Source organism: Aquarana catesbeiana, linkage group LG03 (assembly GCF_042186555.1).
Source record: "Aquarana catesbeiana isolate 2022-GZ linkage group LG03, ASM4218655v1, whole genome shotgun sequence".
In the NCBI taxonomy this organism is placed as follows: Eukaryota; Metazoa; Chordata; class Amphibia; order Anura; family Ranidae; genus Aquarana; species Aquarana catesbeiana.
The window spans coordinates 269,708,647-269,726,096 of record NC_133326.1 but is presented as its reverse complement, the minus strand read 5'-3'; the positions used below and the strand labels follow the sequence as shown (position 1 = coordinate 269,726,096).

Genomic DNA, 17,450 nt, shown 5'->3' with positions numbered 1-17,450 from the left:
CAGTAACTAAAAAATGTTGATACTTGTCATAAACTTAATACAAATAAGGCTGACCTGTTCTGCCTTTGCAGTAAGCTTTACTTGTTAGACCTCCACTCTCCACAACAACCGTGATGTCATACTGCCTTCCAGGTATGAGTTCTGTGTCCTGGATAATATATTCTTTAATGTGCTTTTCCAGGGTCGTGTTGAGCAAAACCACATTCTGGTTGTAGAGCACCACATAGTATCTTTCCCATTCTCCAGCAGGGGGCAGCCAGGTTACACGCAGGGATCGTATGCCATTGCTGGCGGCTTTTAGATCTGAAACTCTCTCTGGGACTGGAACAGACAATGCAAAGAAGTGTAATGAGGAATGATGAAAATATTGTTTACACTTTCAATCTGAAATCTCCCAGAGGCAAATAATGTAAGCTGCCCTATACTTAATATGGATTAATACGTTTTGTACACAAACGTATACATTGCTACTATCTGGTATCATTATTATCTGGAAAAAATGGATTTTACAGGTTATGTCATGTTATTTCAAAACAAGATTAAAAATGGAGTTAACAAAAGAACAGCTGAACTATAGATTTACCACCACTGGTCTGCGTAACTGTCCAGCATGGCTATGCAAACATATGGACGATTAAAAATGTTTGACTATGGTGCAGCTATCCTGTAAAGCTAAGCTCCAACAGCTAAATACACAAAAAACATATATGAGAGCTGTTTCAGCTGCTAAAGATTTTGTATTTCTGACTATACAGCTCTGAAATGTATACAGCTCTGCCATACAGCATGGCTTTGTATAGTGGAAGAGGAGACCTGATTTTTCTGTAGTGCAAAGGGACATTTAGATTGGCATTTTTATTGTTCACATATGGTCACTGCAGCATACCTGGTTGGCTGCTTGTGCTGCTTCTCTCTCCCCCAGCCTGAGCTCTGCTGTGCAGGGGTTTACAAGAGGTTGATACCAGGTGAAACTTATTCAGGATCACTTAATTACAGATCAGCTTTCAGGCCCTGTTCACACTAGTGTGACATACGCTCCAACTTTGGGAGCACATGTCACATGACGTGTACAAATCAATAGTTCCCTATGAGAGCTGTCTTAACTGGTCTGACACAGGTCGGTCTGACTTTAGCAAAGGTCCCTGCACTACATTGGTCCTACTTTGGTGCGTTTTTCAGCCCATTCAATATCATTGAAGTCAGATCAAAGTTGGATCCTCGTCCTAACCATCCGACATGATGATTACAGCAGCAGGAAAGGGAATTTATGTCACACTGGGATTAGTTTTGATTGGTCAAAGGACAGTCAGACTATATCAAAGTTGGAGCAAAATTGTATCCTGTTCATTCAAGTCGGATGGAAGTAGAACCGTAGTAGGACCAATGTAGGACCAATGTCACAGGGCAAAGTAGGATGACATTCGTACAAAAGTCTTGTCGTATCAGTGTGAATCTGGCCTCAAGAGGCTACTCACACACATGGGAAAGCTGGTCTCTTGCTTTCATAGGTCATTGCACAGCATTCTGCTTTGCACCATATTAGTGAAAAGCTACATTTGGTTGCTAGCTGCATATGTGAAAAAATGTACAGTGCCTTGCAAAAGTATTCACCCCCCTTGGCATTTTTCGTGTTTTGTTGCCTCACAACCTGGAATTAACATGGATTGTTTGAGGATTTGCATCATTTAATTTACAGAACATGCCCACAACTTTGAAGATTTTTTTTTTTTATTGTGAAGCAAACAACAAATATGACAAAATAACAGAAAAAGTCAATGTGCATAACTATTCACCCCCCTAAAGTCAATACTTTGTAGAGCCACCTTTTTGCGGCTATCACAGCTCCAAGTCGCTTTGCAGAAGTCTCTATGAGCTTGCCACATCTTACCACTGGGATTTTTGCCCATTCTTCCTTGCAAAACTGCTCCAGCTCCTTCAAGTTGGATGGTTTGCGCTTGTGAACAGCAATCTTTAAGTCTGACCACATATTTTCTATTGGACTGAGGTCTGGGCTTTGACTAGGCCATTACAACACATTTACATGTTTCCCCTTAAACCACTCAAGTGTTCCTTTAGCAGTGTGTTTGGGGTCATTGTCCTGCTGGAAGGTGAACCTCCGTCCTAGCCTCAAATCACAAACACGGAGTGGTACAGGTTTTGCTCAAGAATATCCCTGTATTTAGCACCATCCATCTTTCACTTAACTCCAGTCCAGACCAGACCAGTTTCCCAGTCCCGACTGCTGAAAAACATCCCCACAGCATGATGCTGCCACCACCATGTTTCACTGTGGGGCAGGTGTTCTTTGGGTGACGTGATGTGTTGGGTTTGTGTCAGACATAGCGTTTTCTTTGATGGCCAAAAAGTTCAATTTTAGTCTCATCAGACCAGAGCACCTTATTGCATACATTTTGGGAGTCTCCCACATGCCTTTTCGTAAACTCAAAACGTGCCATTTTGTTTTTGTTTTTCGGCCACTCTGCCATAAAGCCCAACTCTGTGAAGCATACGGCTTATTGTCGTCCTATGTACAGATACTCCAGTCTCTGCTGTGGAACCATGCAGCTCCTCCAGGATTACCTTGGGTCTCTGTGCTGCCTCTCTGATTAATACCCTCTTTACCCAGTCCATGAGTTTTGGTGTGTGGCCATCTCTTGGCAGGTTTGCTGTTGTGCCATGTTCTTTCCATTTGGTTATGATAGATTTGATGGTGCTCCCAGTGATCATCAAAGATTTGGATATTTTTTTATAACCTAACCCTGACTTGTACTTCTCAACAACATTGTCCCTTAGTTGTTTGGAGAGTTCCTTGGTCTTCATGGCAGTGTTTGGTTAGTGGTGCCTCTTGCTTAGGTGTTGCAGCCTCTGGGGCCTTTCAAAAAGGTGTGTATATGTAATGACAGATCATGTGACACTTAGATTGCACACAGGTGGACATCATTTCACTAATGATGTGACTTTTGAAGGTAAGTGGTTGAGAGATTTTTATGGGCTTCATAACAAAGGGGGTGAATACATACGCACATGCCAATTATCAGTTTTTTATTTCTGAAAAATAGTTTTATGTACAGTATATATTTTTCTAATTTTACTTCACCAACTTAGACTATTGCGTTCTGATCCATCACATATAAATCAGATAAAAAAAAAATGTTGAACTAAAGGCTGTAATGCAGGGGTCTCAAACTGCTGGCCCTCCAGCTGTTGCGAAACTACAAGTCCCATCATGCCTCTGCCTGTGGGAGTCATGCTTGTAACTGCCAGCCTTGCAATGCCTCATGGGACTTGTAGTTTCCCAACAGCTGGAGGGCCGCCAGTTTGAGACCCCTGCTGTAATGTAACAAAATAGGTAAAAAGCCAAAGGGGGGAATACTTTTGCAAAGCACTGTATATGGTGTCGAAGTTGCAAAGTAGATAAGAAACAGCACGTTAATTTAATAAGTATAATTCCGTAAGCATCTGAGTAAAAATAACAACTATCTCTTGTATAACATTACATTACTTTTACAGCCAAAAAAAATGTTTTAGGAAAAAAAAATATTTTTTATATAATGACTGGTCTGACACAATCACATTCTGCTTAGATAGAAAAGTCATAGATTGTCACACATAGCCCACAGCAAAAATGACACACAAGGGAAAGAATACTCACCAGTCCTCCCAACTGCCATATTGTCAGTGCCTAATTCTCCAGCAATACATGTGACGTTAACCTGATAAAGACGTCCTGGTGTTAATTCATTAAAGATGACCTCTGTAGAAGCAGCATTCAAGGTTCTGCTGTGCTTTATTGAACCTTGTTCAGTCAACGAGACATTGTAAGAATCTAGCTTGCCTTCAGGTGCTTTCCAGCGAACTTTCAATGTGGTAGAACTTCCATCATTCTGCACATTTAGATTAGAGACCTGAGCGGGAGCTAACAGGGGAAGCGTAAAGAACCTTAATGATTTTGTCAAGTAAGGTTAAGAACAACCAAAACCTACAAAAAGGGAGTATAGTACATACAGTACATAAAGCAAATATAGCAACATTATCATACTGAATACTTGTTATGAATTATTTTTGTTATAAAAAATCAAAAGAGTCTTACTTCTGCAAACAAAGGGAATGGAAAAAACTAAGAAAAAACTAAGAAAACCAGAATGAATTGGTTCCAGTAGAGAAGAGTTTTTGTGTTTTGTATTTGAATGTTTTTTTGTGATTTCCACACATGTATTTTGTGTACCGAATTTTTAGTATCATAATTAAATAATATCTAAGACAAAAAATGTATATATTGCAGCTTAATAAAGCTCAAAATGTCCGCTTCATCAAATTTAATTATGGTATCAGGATTCTAAATATTGCATTTTTTATTTATCCATTTTTTGACAGAACACTAGCCATCAATTTGCCCTGAGATGGCAGAGAATTGTCTGTAGACTTGACCTGAGATAGCAGAGCATTGTCTGTAGATTTACTATGAGATAGCAGAGCACTTTCCCTAGACTTGCCCAGAGAAAGCAGAACATTGTCATTGACTTGCACTGAGGTAGCATTTCAATGTCTGTAGGCGTGCCCTGAGATCAAAAGAGCATTGTCCATAGACTTGCCCATTGGTAATATATTTGTCCTGATATAGCAAAGTATTGTCTGTAGACTTTCCCTGAGGTAGGCTTGCCATGGGCTAGCAGAGCACTTACTATAAGCTTGCCCTGACATAGTAAAGCACTGTCCATAGACTTGCCCTGATGTAAGCTAGCAAAGTGCAGAACATTGTCTGTAGAACTGCCCTGAGATAGCAGAGAATTGTTCAGAATCGTTGTCCTGAGATAAGTTAGCCCTTTCTGTAGACCTACCCTGGGATAGTGGAGCACTTTCTGTAGACTTGCCTTGAGAAAGCAGAGCATTGTTCATAGACTTGCCCTTAGATAATGGAGCACTTTCTGTAAACTTACCCTGGGATAGTGGAGCACTTTCTGTAGACTTGCCTTGAGAAAGCAGAGCATTGTTCATAGACTTGCCCTGAGATAATGGAGCACTTTCTGCAGACTTACCCTGGGATAGTGGAGCACTATCTGTAGACTTGCCTTGAGAAAGTAGAGCATTGTTCATAGACTTGCCCTGAGATAGCAAAGCATTGTCCATAGACTTAACCTAAAGTAGCAGAGCACTGTTCATAGACTTGAACTCAAGATAGCAGAACACTGTCCGTAGATTTGCTCTAAAGTAGCAGAGCACTGTTTGTAGACTTGTCCTAAGATAGCAGAACACTGTCTGTAGATTTGCCCTGAGGTAGCAGAGCACTGTTCATAGACTTGCCCTAAGATAGTAGAACACTGTCCATAGACCCAGATAGCAAGCAATTGAGCTGCAAGTTTGAAAATGAATTGCTAAGCTATTGCTAGACCTGCCAGGCTTCACAGGTTTGTTGCAAAATTGCAGCAAGTCCGCATTGCATGACTCCAGATCAACTTTCTTTGCAAACATTCTGCAAGTCTGCTGCAAGTTCTGGTTCAGTTATGTTGTGCAAAAGTCATCCTACCACTGGGGTCACTGTGACTTGCAGAGCTCTTGCTGTAGACTCGCCACTGCAACTTTGCTCTTGCTAGAGACTTGCCATGCAAATTTGCTAGAAATTTTTAAAAGTGTCAACTAGAACTTGTACTTCAAGTGCTCTGCAAGTGTACAACTTGCTAGTGAAAATGTGCAGCAAGTTAACAGAATTACAATTCAACACTGTTTCAAATTTGTGGCAAGTTATCTTTGCTGTCTGGGGACTTGCCATGAGATAGTAGAGAATTGTTCTTAGACCTGCCCTGAGTTAACGGAGCATTTTCCATAGACTTACCCATGGATAGTAAAGCACTGTCCATATACTTACCCTGAGGCAACGGAGCACCATTCATAGACTTGCCCTATGATAGCAGAGCATTGTCCATAGACTTGTGCTGAGTTAAAAATACTTTCTGTAGACTTGACATGAGATAGCAAAGCACTATCCAAATACATGCCCTGAGATAGAAAAGCATTGTCCATAGGCTTTTCCTGAAAAAGTGGAGCACTTTCTCTAGACTTGCCCTGCATTGTCTGGAGACTTGTCCTGAGATAAGTAGAGCAGTACATCAAAATGATTGCACTGTGCTACAAAACAGAAATCATAGCACATACACGTAACAAAGAAATATGAAAGGCTAGATTTTATACAGTATAGAATTGCAAATAGTATAAAAATATAGTAAATATTCCATGAAGATAAGATTATTACCTTTAACAGACAAAAACCTACACATATAATGTGATTAAACTACAGATTGCGTTAAAGCAGACCTTCAGTCATTTTTTTTACTGTCCATCTATTAAATCTTCTGCCCTTGTTGTTTTAACTTTGGATAGTAAAACATGTTTTTTATGCCAGTAAATACCTTATACAGCCCACTTCCTGTTTCTTGTCTAATAAATAGCCTAGGCTTATGACATCATGCACAGCTCTCCCTCTCACTCTCATTAGAGTTTGCCAGGAAAGGAGGGGGGATGAGTCATAAGAGGGCCAATGAGAGCTGCAGGGCTGCAGAGCTGGAGGTGTGCCTCTGTGTGTCTGGGTAAATCCAGGAAGTGAACAGGCAGCAGCTTCAGTTGCCCACAGTTAAAATGGCTGCAGACAGACTCAGTGGAGGGAGATTTCTGCAGCATATATGGAAAGTCTAGAATCACAGTATATATAAAATAATATGCAAAGTGGTTGGAGGAAAGCTTCAGAATGGCAAAGATGTTTTTATTACAAATTACGTGAGCAGACTGCAGCAGTTCCTCTTTAATATATAAGACCGCAATCTCAAGCAAGCATGTAGTTGCAAATTTTGGATATGAGCACATTGATCTGAAAATGGCCAAAACTTTGGAGTTTGGGTAAATGTGATGATTTTCAGGGGGAAACAAGTCTCCGATTATATTAAATATGTGCATGTAGATTTGTCCCATCTGAGAAGAATCACTCAACATTTCCATCTAGACAATTAAGATTCCTGAACATAATGAATATTAGTGGATATGGTGAATCAGCATGCACATATTCAGGAGGATCTTAGATCTGCAAGAACCAGGGGAGGGCATTCATTTGCTATGTCCATCTAATTCGTGGATTGAATTTTTTCATCTCCTAACTCTACTATAATGTTTGCATTAATTTGAAGATGAAATAAAAAGTCAGTCCTTCCTTATGATGGTTTAAGTTAATTTCTTAGTTTCCTGTGACTAAGATTACTGCAATGACTAAGATCTTTGAAATTAATAAACAGCATTAGCTAAATTTTACTTTAACAAAATTACAGTGCCTAGGGTCCTCACATTGGAACGAGATAAGCCTGGATTACAGAACTCAAGTTGTGGTGTAGTATCACAGTTTTCTTAGGTAAGGACCTGCATTTAGGTAATAATCTATTTAGAAAAAAACCCCCCAAAAAACCTAAATGACATATACTTGATTCTGATGCTTTTTGAATTAGTATATGTCTGCTCTTGGATTACCTGTTCTTGCTAATTTAGAATTCCCATTCTGTAAACCTGCAGCTTCAGTGATGACTGTGATATTATAAACATGTCCTGGTAGAAGACCATGAAACGTATGCACAGTAACATGTGCATCCACATTGACTTCATTTATTGTCCTCTCCTGACTCCATAAGATCAGCTTGTAGTTCTCTGAGATTCCAGAGCCAGGCTTCCAGGTAACTTGGATGCTGTCTGTTTTACTCACAACATCAACAATCTTCACAGGCATTGGCACTAAACGGAAGGAAGGCACGAAAGGAAGAAGACGTTCTTAACTTCATCAGTCACTTCCAGGAAAATGACAAATAGTTGCAAGCAACCCAATATATAAATATGCATTTCAAATAATACATGAAACATACACATACACAAAAGCAAAACATACAAATTAGATAAAACACAGTAACAGGGACATTTATAATGGAGCCCTTTGGCAACAATCCTAGAAACATATCAAACAAGCTACCCTCATTTACTGACACCATCAAAAGGAAAACTGTGCTAGGAGGTAATAGAGGTTACTATTGCTGACCTCTTCTTCTGAAAAAATGAGTTGTCTGGCTGTTCTACTTCCATGTTATCAATGCTTCTTAAGGCATTTACCTGGGTCAAATCTGAAGATCAGGGGTTCTGGCTTCACTCTGAATTTCTAGTCTGCCTGGTACAGGTTTACTAAGTCAGAAAGTATTGAATCCATAGCTAGACAGGTAACTAGTATTTGTAGAAGGAAAGCAATGGCTGCCTCCAAAGGTATGGTGCTAAAAGTTTCCTTTAAGCGGTATTAATGCTAGTAGTATAACAAATGCCTCCAATCATAATGTGGAGTGAAAATCTCTATTCAAACTCGGCAATTTTTGTCCATTACAGCCTGCATTTTATGGCACATTCATAAAATCAGGACTACTGTGTAGATCCTACAGTGTCCTACGGAGTTATCTCTACCTAATTCAGCAGAAAGAACTCTGTGAGAAAAAGGGAAACCCAGTCACATAACTTTGTCAGGGCACAAGACCGGGCTCTCCTCCCTACTTTTTTATTCCATCCATGTCTATCAAAATCCAGAAGCCAGTAGAGAACTAAGCACATTTATAAAGTGCATTGCTGTAAATTAAATGCTTTTCCTCCAACCCAAAACTAATAGGCCTAAACATAGAGTATATTGCACTATACAAACATTTTTAATGCAGAACAGCCAATTAAATAACCCAAGAATTCTTTAAAAGTATAACCCCCTGTATAAAAACATGTGCACTAGTAAAAACAATGGTAAACTTATTAAACTGATATACTCATATTACTTTAGGGGGAATATGAGCCAATAATGCATTTTTCTATGTGACCAGTTCTTAACAAGAAAATCAATAATATGTTTTTCAAAACTTTGAAAGTACACAGGCATATTGGAGCACATAAATGTATATACACTTTAAGTGGACTCCTCTTTAGCTGTAGTTATAAACAGTGATAACTATAACAGGAGACTTACCTGTGGAGGCATTGATGAAGATAGTAGGGGTGCTTTTCATTCCAGAAATAGCTTTTATAGAAACAATATATTTAGTGCCTGGATTCAGGTTTGTAAACGTTGCTTCTTTTATTGTACTACTGCCAGAGGCATCATTCTTTTGGACAATTTCCCTTTTATCATTAAGTAAATGCAGTTCATATTCATCTACCCATCCTAAAGATGGTTTCCAGGAGACCTGGAAACTAGTTGATGTGACTGTGTTTCTTCTTACCTCAAATTGTGATGGTGGAAGAGGGTCTAAAAAAAAGGAAACAACACACAACATAAGATTTTTAATTTTATTAATATTGTCATGTAGTCTTTTATTTGCAATGGACATCAATTTAGATGTTTATTAGGTCTACATAGGATTATGAAAAATCCTTTGTGTTGTCCCTTCTCTTTGTTTCTATAATTCTACATATGCCATGCATGGTTAAATTATATTCTGTACCTGGGAAAGGCTTGCACTCTTGATACCTCCAGAACTTTCCCATATGCAATGTTATTACCAAGCACATCAGTAGATGTTTACCTGGAATCAATGAGAGCACCAATAAGCAGGTCTAGAGCAAAATTGCTTAAAATGCTGAGAGATACAAGTCAGTTCTTACTCCATCTGTCAGAATAGGCAGGAATTGTATGTTTGTATGCACTCACTTTCGGACCTCCCCAGACATCCCAAGTGACCCTCTTCCATGGAAAAATTGATTGGCTGAGTTGGATGTTTTTGGATGATCACTATTGTGTCCTCATAAAATACAGTAAGCCAAACTCAAGCAGTGTCCCCCTCCTGTCCTCAGGATCTATCCAGACCAGAGTCAGATAATCCACAAGGTATGTCTAGGGGGCCAACTACAACCTGTAGGTTTCCTGTAATAAACCTGAAGGATGGGATAGTTGGTCAAAACTTTACACCCTCCTGTGACTTTACAAGGGTGAACACATTTGTAGACAGCTGGAGTCTGATGGAGGGCACCATGCCAGTACAGACAATTCAATATGGTTTGCTTGGTTTGGATTGTGTCTCTTACAACCCATATCAATGTCAATCAAAGGGATGGGCGGAAGGGCTAAAACTGCTTGCTCAGTATTGCTCTATGTGTCTGAAGAATAACCATGTTCCACAGAACAGATGGTAAGGAGAAATATTTTGTGTGTTTCCTAATAGAAGTTCTAGTACTTTGAACATTATGTCTCTGAAGTTGTATGACATAGTTATGAAATGGTTTGCGTGCCTAGAAGGTGAGGTTAAAAAATTCAGACTTTATCTAATCTATCTGGCCCAGAAAACAAAACACTTAGTCCCTTTAACATCCGCTAGAACAAAGGAACAATGAAGTTGGGAAGTGCCTGGGCTGAGAGAGTCCTGTCTGGAAACAAACACTTAAGCCGTTTACATTGTTACAAAAATTCTTAGCTGGCAGGCAGCCAGCAGTGCAATATTACACAAGTCGTGCACTGAAATTAAAAAGCTTACAGCCATTCCTTAATGTAGATGAATAAAACACAATTACATAAAGATTTTTGCTAACAAATGTTTGTCGTCACCATTTTTTTCCTTGCACGTACAGTAATTGGGTATTCTTTGCAAAGTGACATTTCACCACATTTACTAAGCTCTGGGGAAAATTTTCCTGCAATGAACAGCCTATTTGCCTTTAGTAACTCCCTGAAGAAAGAAAAACAAATCCAGGCAAAATGGCGAATACCTTCCAGGAAACCTTGAATTGTATGCAATCCATGCAGCCAGACGCAAAGGGAATTACACAGTGCCTTTGAACAGTACTGGAGTATCTTGTACATGGTCCTGTGCTGAAATTAATGCAGGTTCACACTCAGGGTTACTTAAAAACTAAAGTCGGCTGTGGGTGGCGCACGAAAGAAAATTGTTGATTCCTCCATCAACACAGTCAGTGTTGATGGGGGAATACCTCCTGTGGAGCTATTGTGTTCTACCGGTGGGGAGGGGGGGGTTGAGGCAGGGGGAGCCATCCTGACCGGGAGGACCCACAGTGAGTATTGTTAGTGGCTATAGCTGCTGGCAATGATCGTATAAAAAATCAGACAGGTTTGTTGCACCCAAGTTGATCGATAGTTCAACATGGGTACAATCAGCCTGCCCATACATTGTTTGAATCCCCGCGGTCCCTGCTGAACTTGCTGAGATTCAAACCGTCCATGGCCAGCTTAAAAACAATGCTCACACCTCAAACTTACACCATCAGGAAGACAGGGATAGGGCATTCTTCTCTGAGACATGATCACCTTTACCATCTACCATTTTGCATACACCATTATGTCAAACAGGAGCCAAGCACCAAAACAAATAAACACTATAAAAACATTTGTGGCCTGAGCAGAGGAACCAGATATTGCTACAGAGGCTGGGGGTGTCCGTGAACAAAACTGGTGTTAGATATTAACCCCATACTTCCAATACATTTTTTTAATGCTTCCTTGGGGAGTGCCTTCTTCTGAAAATACACCTGCACTCTTATATTCATTCAAAGCATGCACATTTTTATGCCTATTTCTATACCTCTCATGTGCGGGCACCTAGCTAGCATTAGCTCCCCTATCAGGTTTCATTATAAAATTAAGAATTTAGAATAGGAGCCATGACCTTAATCAGCCCTAGATTAGCTGCTATAGCTAATAACATGATCATGCTGCATCACATGTAGTTGAACTGGTGTACTTCATTCGGTGTTGCAATTCTACATCAAAGGTATGGAGAAGCTTTGCTACAAGTATTAACTACCATAAATTCTTCAAGTTATTTTCTCCAGTGATGGGACTCAATGTTAAAGTACACCAATTTTTTTAGTTTTTGGATAAAGTGGATAGGGGTTAGAACCTTTGTCTGACTGTTACTGCTGTCTGTATACTCACTAGGGAGATTCACTCTCTCTGTCTGTCCTGTTGACCAATGGTACTGGGACTGAAGGTGAGGAACAGTCCCCAATTGTTGGTAGCCACCACCCCATCTCTAAAAGGGAAATATTCAAATGGAGGCTTGTTCCAGTGACTAGGAGGGGATGTCCCTCACTTTGAGAGATTTCCTCTTACTTTCTGTGTTTCAGATGGAAAGTAAAGGGAAATCTCCCCAATCATGCACAGATTTCACAAAAAGAACTGACCCTTTAAATATTTTCTTTGCCCAAAATGAAAAAAAAAAAGTTTGAGCTTTAAACAGAGAGTACATTAGGTACTAATTGACCTTATTTTAATAATAAACATTTGTCTGGTGTGATTTAGCAACTTATAAGAGTGGTGAACTAAACAACTGTCTATGTAACCACAGATGTAGAGTCTTTGAATTGGTGAGCTTTTCTGTGTTGTTTCCTAGGTCGGAAAACTGTCATAACAGGGTGGTACTAGAATAAGCATGCTCTATAGAAACTGAGGGCAAGTTGTTTTTTTAAGGTATCTTTTGGACCAAAAGAACCATAGACCACTAAAATATATGAATTGTACAATTACACAAATGGAAAACTAGGTACTCAGATTCTTAGGGTATGATTCAGCTAGCCTGTAGCCCACTTACCGCACCCAGTGGCGTCTCTACAGGGTGGCTATTGGGGCTATAGCCCCGAATCTGGGGCCCATAGCCCCGAGTCTAGGGTTGCCACCTGTCTGAGTGTGGCAAGATAGCTGGAGAGAAGAGAGTGTGTTCTTCTCCCTCCAGCCTGCAAGGAGACCAGAAGAGACCAGAGCACAACACTCTGCAGAGGGACCAGAGGATTAGGATGTGGGCAGAACACAGCACCCAACAGGAAGACCAGAGGACTAGGATGATTGATGTAAGGAAGGACTCTCTGGGGACCCAGAAGTAAGTAGGGGGGCTCTCTGGGGACCCAGAAGTAAGTAGGGGGGCTCTCTGGGGACCAAATCAATCAACAACAAACCATGGGATCCACACTCAGATATGTAACTATATATACATATATATATCACACACACGTATATTATATACATGTGTATGCCCGCCCAAGCGTATGACTTTCTTTACTTCGCTGCTATGGGCTCTAGCCCCAGATCTTTTGTAGACCTAGCAACGCCCCTGCCGCCACCCATCTATACATATTTGATGGAAATGAATAGTCTTAGAAAAAGAAATTAGCCTCATATAAATAATCAGATTAATACTGCTTAAAATGTTTTTTCTAATATAAGTATAATATGTAATCATGCATTATATGTACATGTACACTTTTTATATATTGTATACAGGTTTTGCTCCCTCCTTGCCATAAACCACATTGGTTGTGCTTTACTGCTACTTCTCACTTAGCTTAGTGAATAAGATGAAGAAAATAAAAAAATTACTTTGCAAAGAATTCTCTTTCATGTGATGGGAAATGTATAAAAAACAGGATTTTCTGCTTGCTCCAGTCCAGTCACATGATACCTTGTGTCAGCCAGCAGAGGCTGCAGGGTAGAGGAGAGGACGCATGGCAGTCCCTCCTCTCCCCTGCAGCCACTGCTAAGTGACACAGGGGAGCCAGATTAAGTGGGTAGGCTGAAAATAGGTATACGAATTTTTATTTTTTTACAAAGGTTAGTCAACATAGGTAGCATGGGGGGAGACGGTTGTTTTTAAAGCTAGTTAAAGTTAGGTAGGAATTCTACTTTAATTCATTGGTAAAAATTCACTTTGCTAGGTGAACAGCCACTATTACAGGTGTATTGGAGGCTCAACATATGTTGTAAGAGGCATTCAGAGACTGAAGAAAAGTTGCATGAGACTGTTAGATTTCACTGGCATTACAATCTCTCCACAAACCAATGCTCACACTGCTGACTCCTGCGGTTTGATAAAGGTCACACAACAAGTACCATTGGGCATCCAGGGCTCCAGTAACTTATTTACACATGTCTGCATTTACTATAGAAAACTAAAATATGGAAGAACAAGCTCCTAAAAAAAAATGAGAAAGTCATTGCTTTAACTGCAAACTATGTACTCACTGAACATACTCTAAACGTTTCCTTTTGTTAAAAGAATTTTACAACATTAAAGTACTGGTATATGTAAAGTCAAATCTATTTATGTTTTGAATAGAGTAGGAAAAGGTAAAAACCCTGTTAAGTTTTTTATTTTTTCTGTTTGTGTCCTCTTGGGAAGATTTCCCTTCGCTTCCTATCCTAGAAAGACAGGAGATAGTAGGAGGAGCTCTCTCGGCAGCGTGGGAATATTCCCTCTTAGTTTTCAACAGAACGTGTCCCCATTGGGAGATTTCCTCTTTTCTCCTTTTCCTATGACAATTGAATGGATGGACACAATGGGGGTTATTTACTAAAACTGGAGCCTGCAAAACCAATCAGCTTCCAGGTTTTATTGTCAAAGCTTGATTGAACAAGGTGACGTTAGAAGGTGATTGGCTACCATGCACAGCTGCACCAGATTCTGAGTGCACCAGTTTTATTACATCTTCCCCAATGGTCTTCCGGACCAACAAAAAGGATGAATATTCCTATTAGGAACTCGGACAACAATACATATTTTACAGTCACATTCATATTTCACATTCTATCCAACCCCCCCCCCCCCCAACAAAAAAAAACAGTTATGGCCATACATACACTTTAATTTTAAGATTTTTGTTAACTACTTTTTATCTACTTGGTAGTTATCACAACTTTCTAATTCATCTGTAATGAAATGCAAATGTATAAATAGCCCCATTTCAGGCCTATTCATTTAAAAAATACAATGCAGGACCTGTTATTAACATATTAGTATAATATATGATAGCAGATTTTGTCCCACAAAATGTTATAAGATATGGCAACCATAGATAGATGCACTTGGTGACCCAACCTAGCAGTCTAATGATGGAAATGGGTCGGATCCATTTGACACACCTTACAACGGATTTGTAGCAGATTAATTTCAGGCACTCTACAACCGATTCATATCGGATTAATTTCATACACTTTACAACCAATTCGTATGGGATTCATTTCATACACTTTACAACCAGTTCGTATCAGATTCAAGTCATGCCTTTTTACAACGGATTCATATCAGATTCTCTTCATACACCTTACAACCGATTTATATCAGATTCATTTCATGTATGCTACAACCAATTAGTTTCGGATTCATTTCATACACTGTACAACCGATTCATATCAGATTAATTTCATACACTCTACAACCGATTCGTATCGGATTCATTTCATACACTCTCAGGCATGGTTACAATCGTTCATGTTTATTGTTCATTCCTACATACTCAATTTTCTGCTATCCTTTTCTTTTTTCACCTGTCAATAAGGCTACTTTCCTGCAATCGTTGCAGGCATTTCTCCAGTGGCACACAATCCGGCCACACATCATTTCTCCAGTGGCACACAATCTGGCCACACATCATTTCTCCAGTGGCACACAATCTGGCCACACATCATTTCTCCAGTGGCACACAATCCGGCCACACATCATTTCTCCAGTGGCACTCAAGAAAAAAAAAAAAGGAAAAATAAAACAAAAAAACACACACAGGGATCGCATTTTCACCAGGGGGCCAGTTGCATTTCAAGGGGTGAGGCAGGTCATTTTAACAAATAAAAAAACTGGACTTATATGTCACCCTCACTACAGGTTCTCGGTCTACTGAATTCTCGACTTCAGCCAGCACTTCGCAACTAGGGTGCTAAGTCAGGTGTAGTACAAGGGTGTCACTCTCACATCAACCAGCAGCACCCTTTAACTAAACGTTCATTTCACATACAAAATTTGGGCTGCTCATCGGGCGTTAGTTACTGTCACACGTTTCTTTTGCATGTCACTCTGTTTTCGAAGGACGACCTTTCACCTACGCAGACAAGGTCGCCAAACGTTGAGCTTGCTGACAGTGCAAGCGTTGGCAGGCCGAGCATACGTCACAAACTACAGAACGCAACATTCCTACTTAGGCCATACCAGACTTCAGCTTCTCGCCCCAGTACGCCCTGGGGTTCTGGTCCACAGGTTTGTGCTCAGCAAAGATGGGCAACCAAGCTATCGGTTACCTGGCCAGTCACCTCCTGGCTCACCTCGGTTGTCACACACTCTTTTGAGTTTTCTAGATTTTCACTCTGCAGCGTTCAATGCTTCAGAACGCAAACCGGCTTCTAACTGCGCCTGTCGCTCCATTTCATGTTCTTCTCGTTTTCCTTCTTATCTATTTTTCTGTATTCAGTTCCGCTCACTATCCTACTGCTATGACTCCTCTTAACACATGCACCCCCCTCTCCTTGTCTTTAGCTGGAGCCATGTCACAGGCCGGTATTGAAGACTTCACCTCTGCCCCTCTGTCACCCTCCACGATTTCAGAGTGTGGCAGCGTGCAGTCCCTCGGGGGATGGACCATCCCCAAGATTTTACAGTAGAGTTGCGACGCAGGGGCGTTCCCTACCCAGCTACAGCCAGTTAATTCAAGCTCTTTAGGCTGCTCTTCTACCGCCAGTGACAGCTCAGCCCAACACCCAGCAGGCATCCCTGCACTCGAATCCAGTAGCACCGGCGGCACAACGATTAGTACCCCCAGCACCATGTTGCGGTTCTATCTATCACGCAGCTTACTACAGTTCAGTCTCTATCGTGAGGCATCTGCCAAAAGCTACTAATCGTTACTCAGACCAATCCATTCGTACGCTCATACGTACTCATAACTTAGCCAATATTCTGCTTTGCATACAGCTCATTTCACACACCCTACTGCCCGTTTCGAGTCTTGGCGAGATCGCAGCACAACGATCCGAATCCTCGGCACGACACAACACGATTCCATTTGTCATACAGCTTCCTGCAGCCCAGCCTCCATCATGAGCATCACAAGCTACCAGTCATTACTCAGTCCGACCGTTCGTTCGTACGCACTCACAATCTAGACAATATGCAACTCAATTAGAACTATGGGACTTGCAACGTTAGCCAATGCCTGCTGCTTCACATTTGAGTCACGGGCCACAAAGCTCATTCTAAAGTCGCGTGCAACCTCAAGTAGCACAACACTTCATGACCAGGCTGAGTGGCTGGGGTTTAACCTTTTCTCACACCCGACTCCCTCACTGGCTGCCTTCCTGGTGCACGGATTTAAGTCAGGGTTTCACACCGGACTTATCACGCTACTCCACTCAACCCATGAGTGCAGGGACCTCCTCTCAGCTGCCCCTGATGGGCTAGCCATATATACCTTATTACAGTTCCAACTGGACCGGGGGTTTATCATTGGCCTCTTTTGCTGAATCACCTTTCACTACTTGAAGAGTCGGCTCTATTGGGCTCTTCAAGGGCAAGTTTTCAAATAAACTTTGGTTGGTGTACGACTTGTCTGCACCTCATTGTTCCCACATTCCAAGTTTAAATTCCCTAATTCCGTCCGAGGAGTTTTCCCTTGAATATGCATCGGTTGATCCAGCT

The 17,450-nt window shown here is 40.8% G+C and overlaps 1 protein-coding gene across 2 annotated transcripts in view; it reads right to left on the bottom strand.

Moving 5' to 3' along the window:
* Window positions 1-17,450, bottom strand: part of PTPRB (protein tyrosine phosphatase receptor type B) — a 202,146-nt gene that overhangs the window by 98,319 nt on the left and 86,377 nt on the right. For both annotated transcript variants that reach the window (XM_073620045.1, XM_073620046.1), the window contains 4 exons: window positions 9,017-9,295; window positions 7,507-7,764; window positions 3,653-3,916; window positions 55-321 (listed from right to left, as the gene is read on the bottom strand). In XM_073620045.1, coding sequence (XP_073476146.1) covers window positions 55-321; window positions 3,653-3,916; window positions 7,507-7,764; window positions 9,017-9,295 — 1,068 coding nt within the window. The remainder of the gene's footprint in view (window positions 1-54; window positions 322-3,652; window positions 3,917-7,506; window positions 7,765-9,016; window positions 9,296-17,450) is intronic.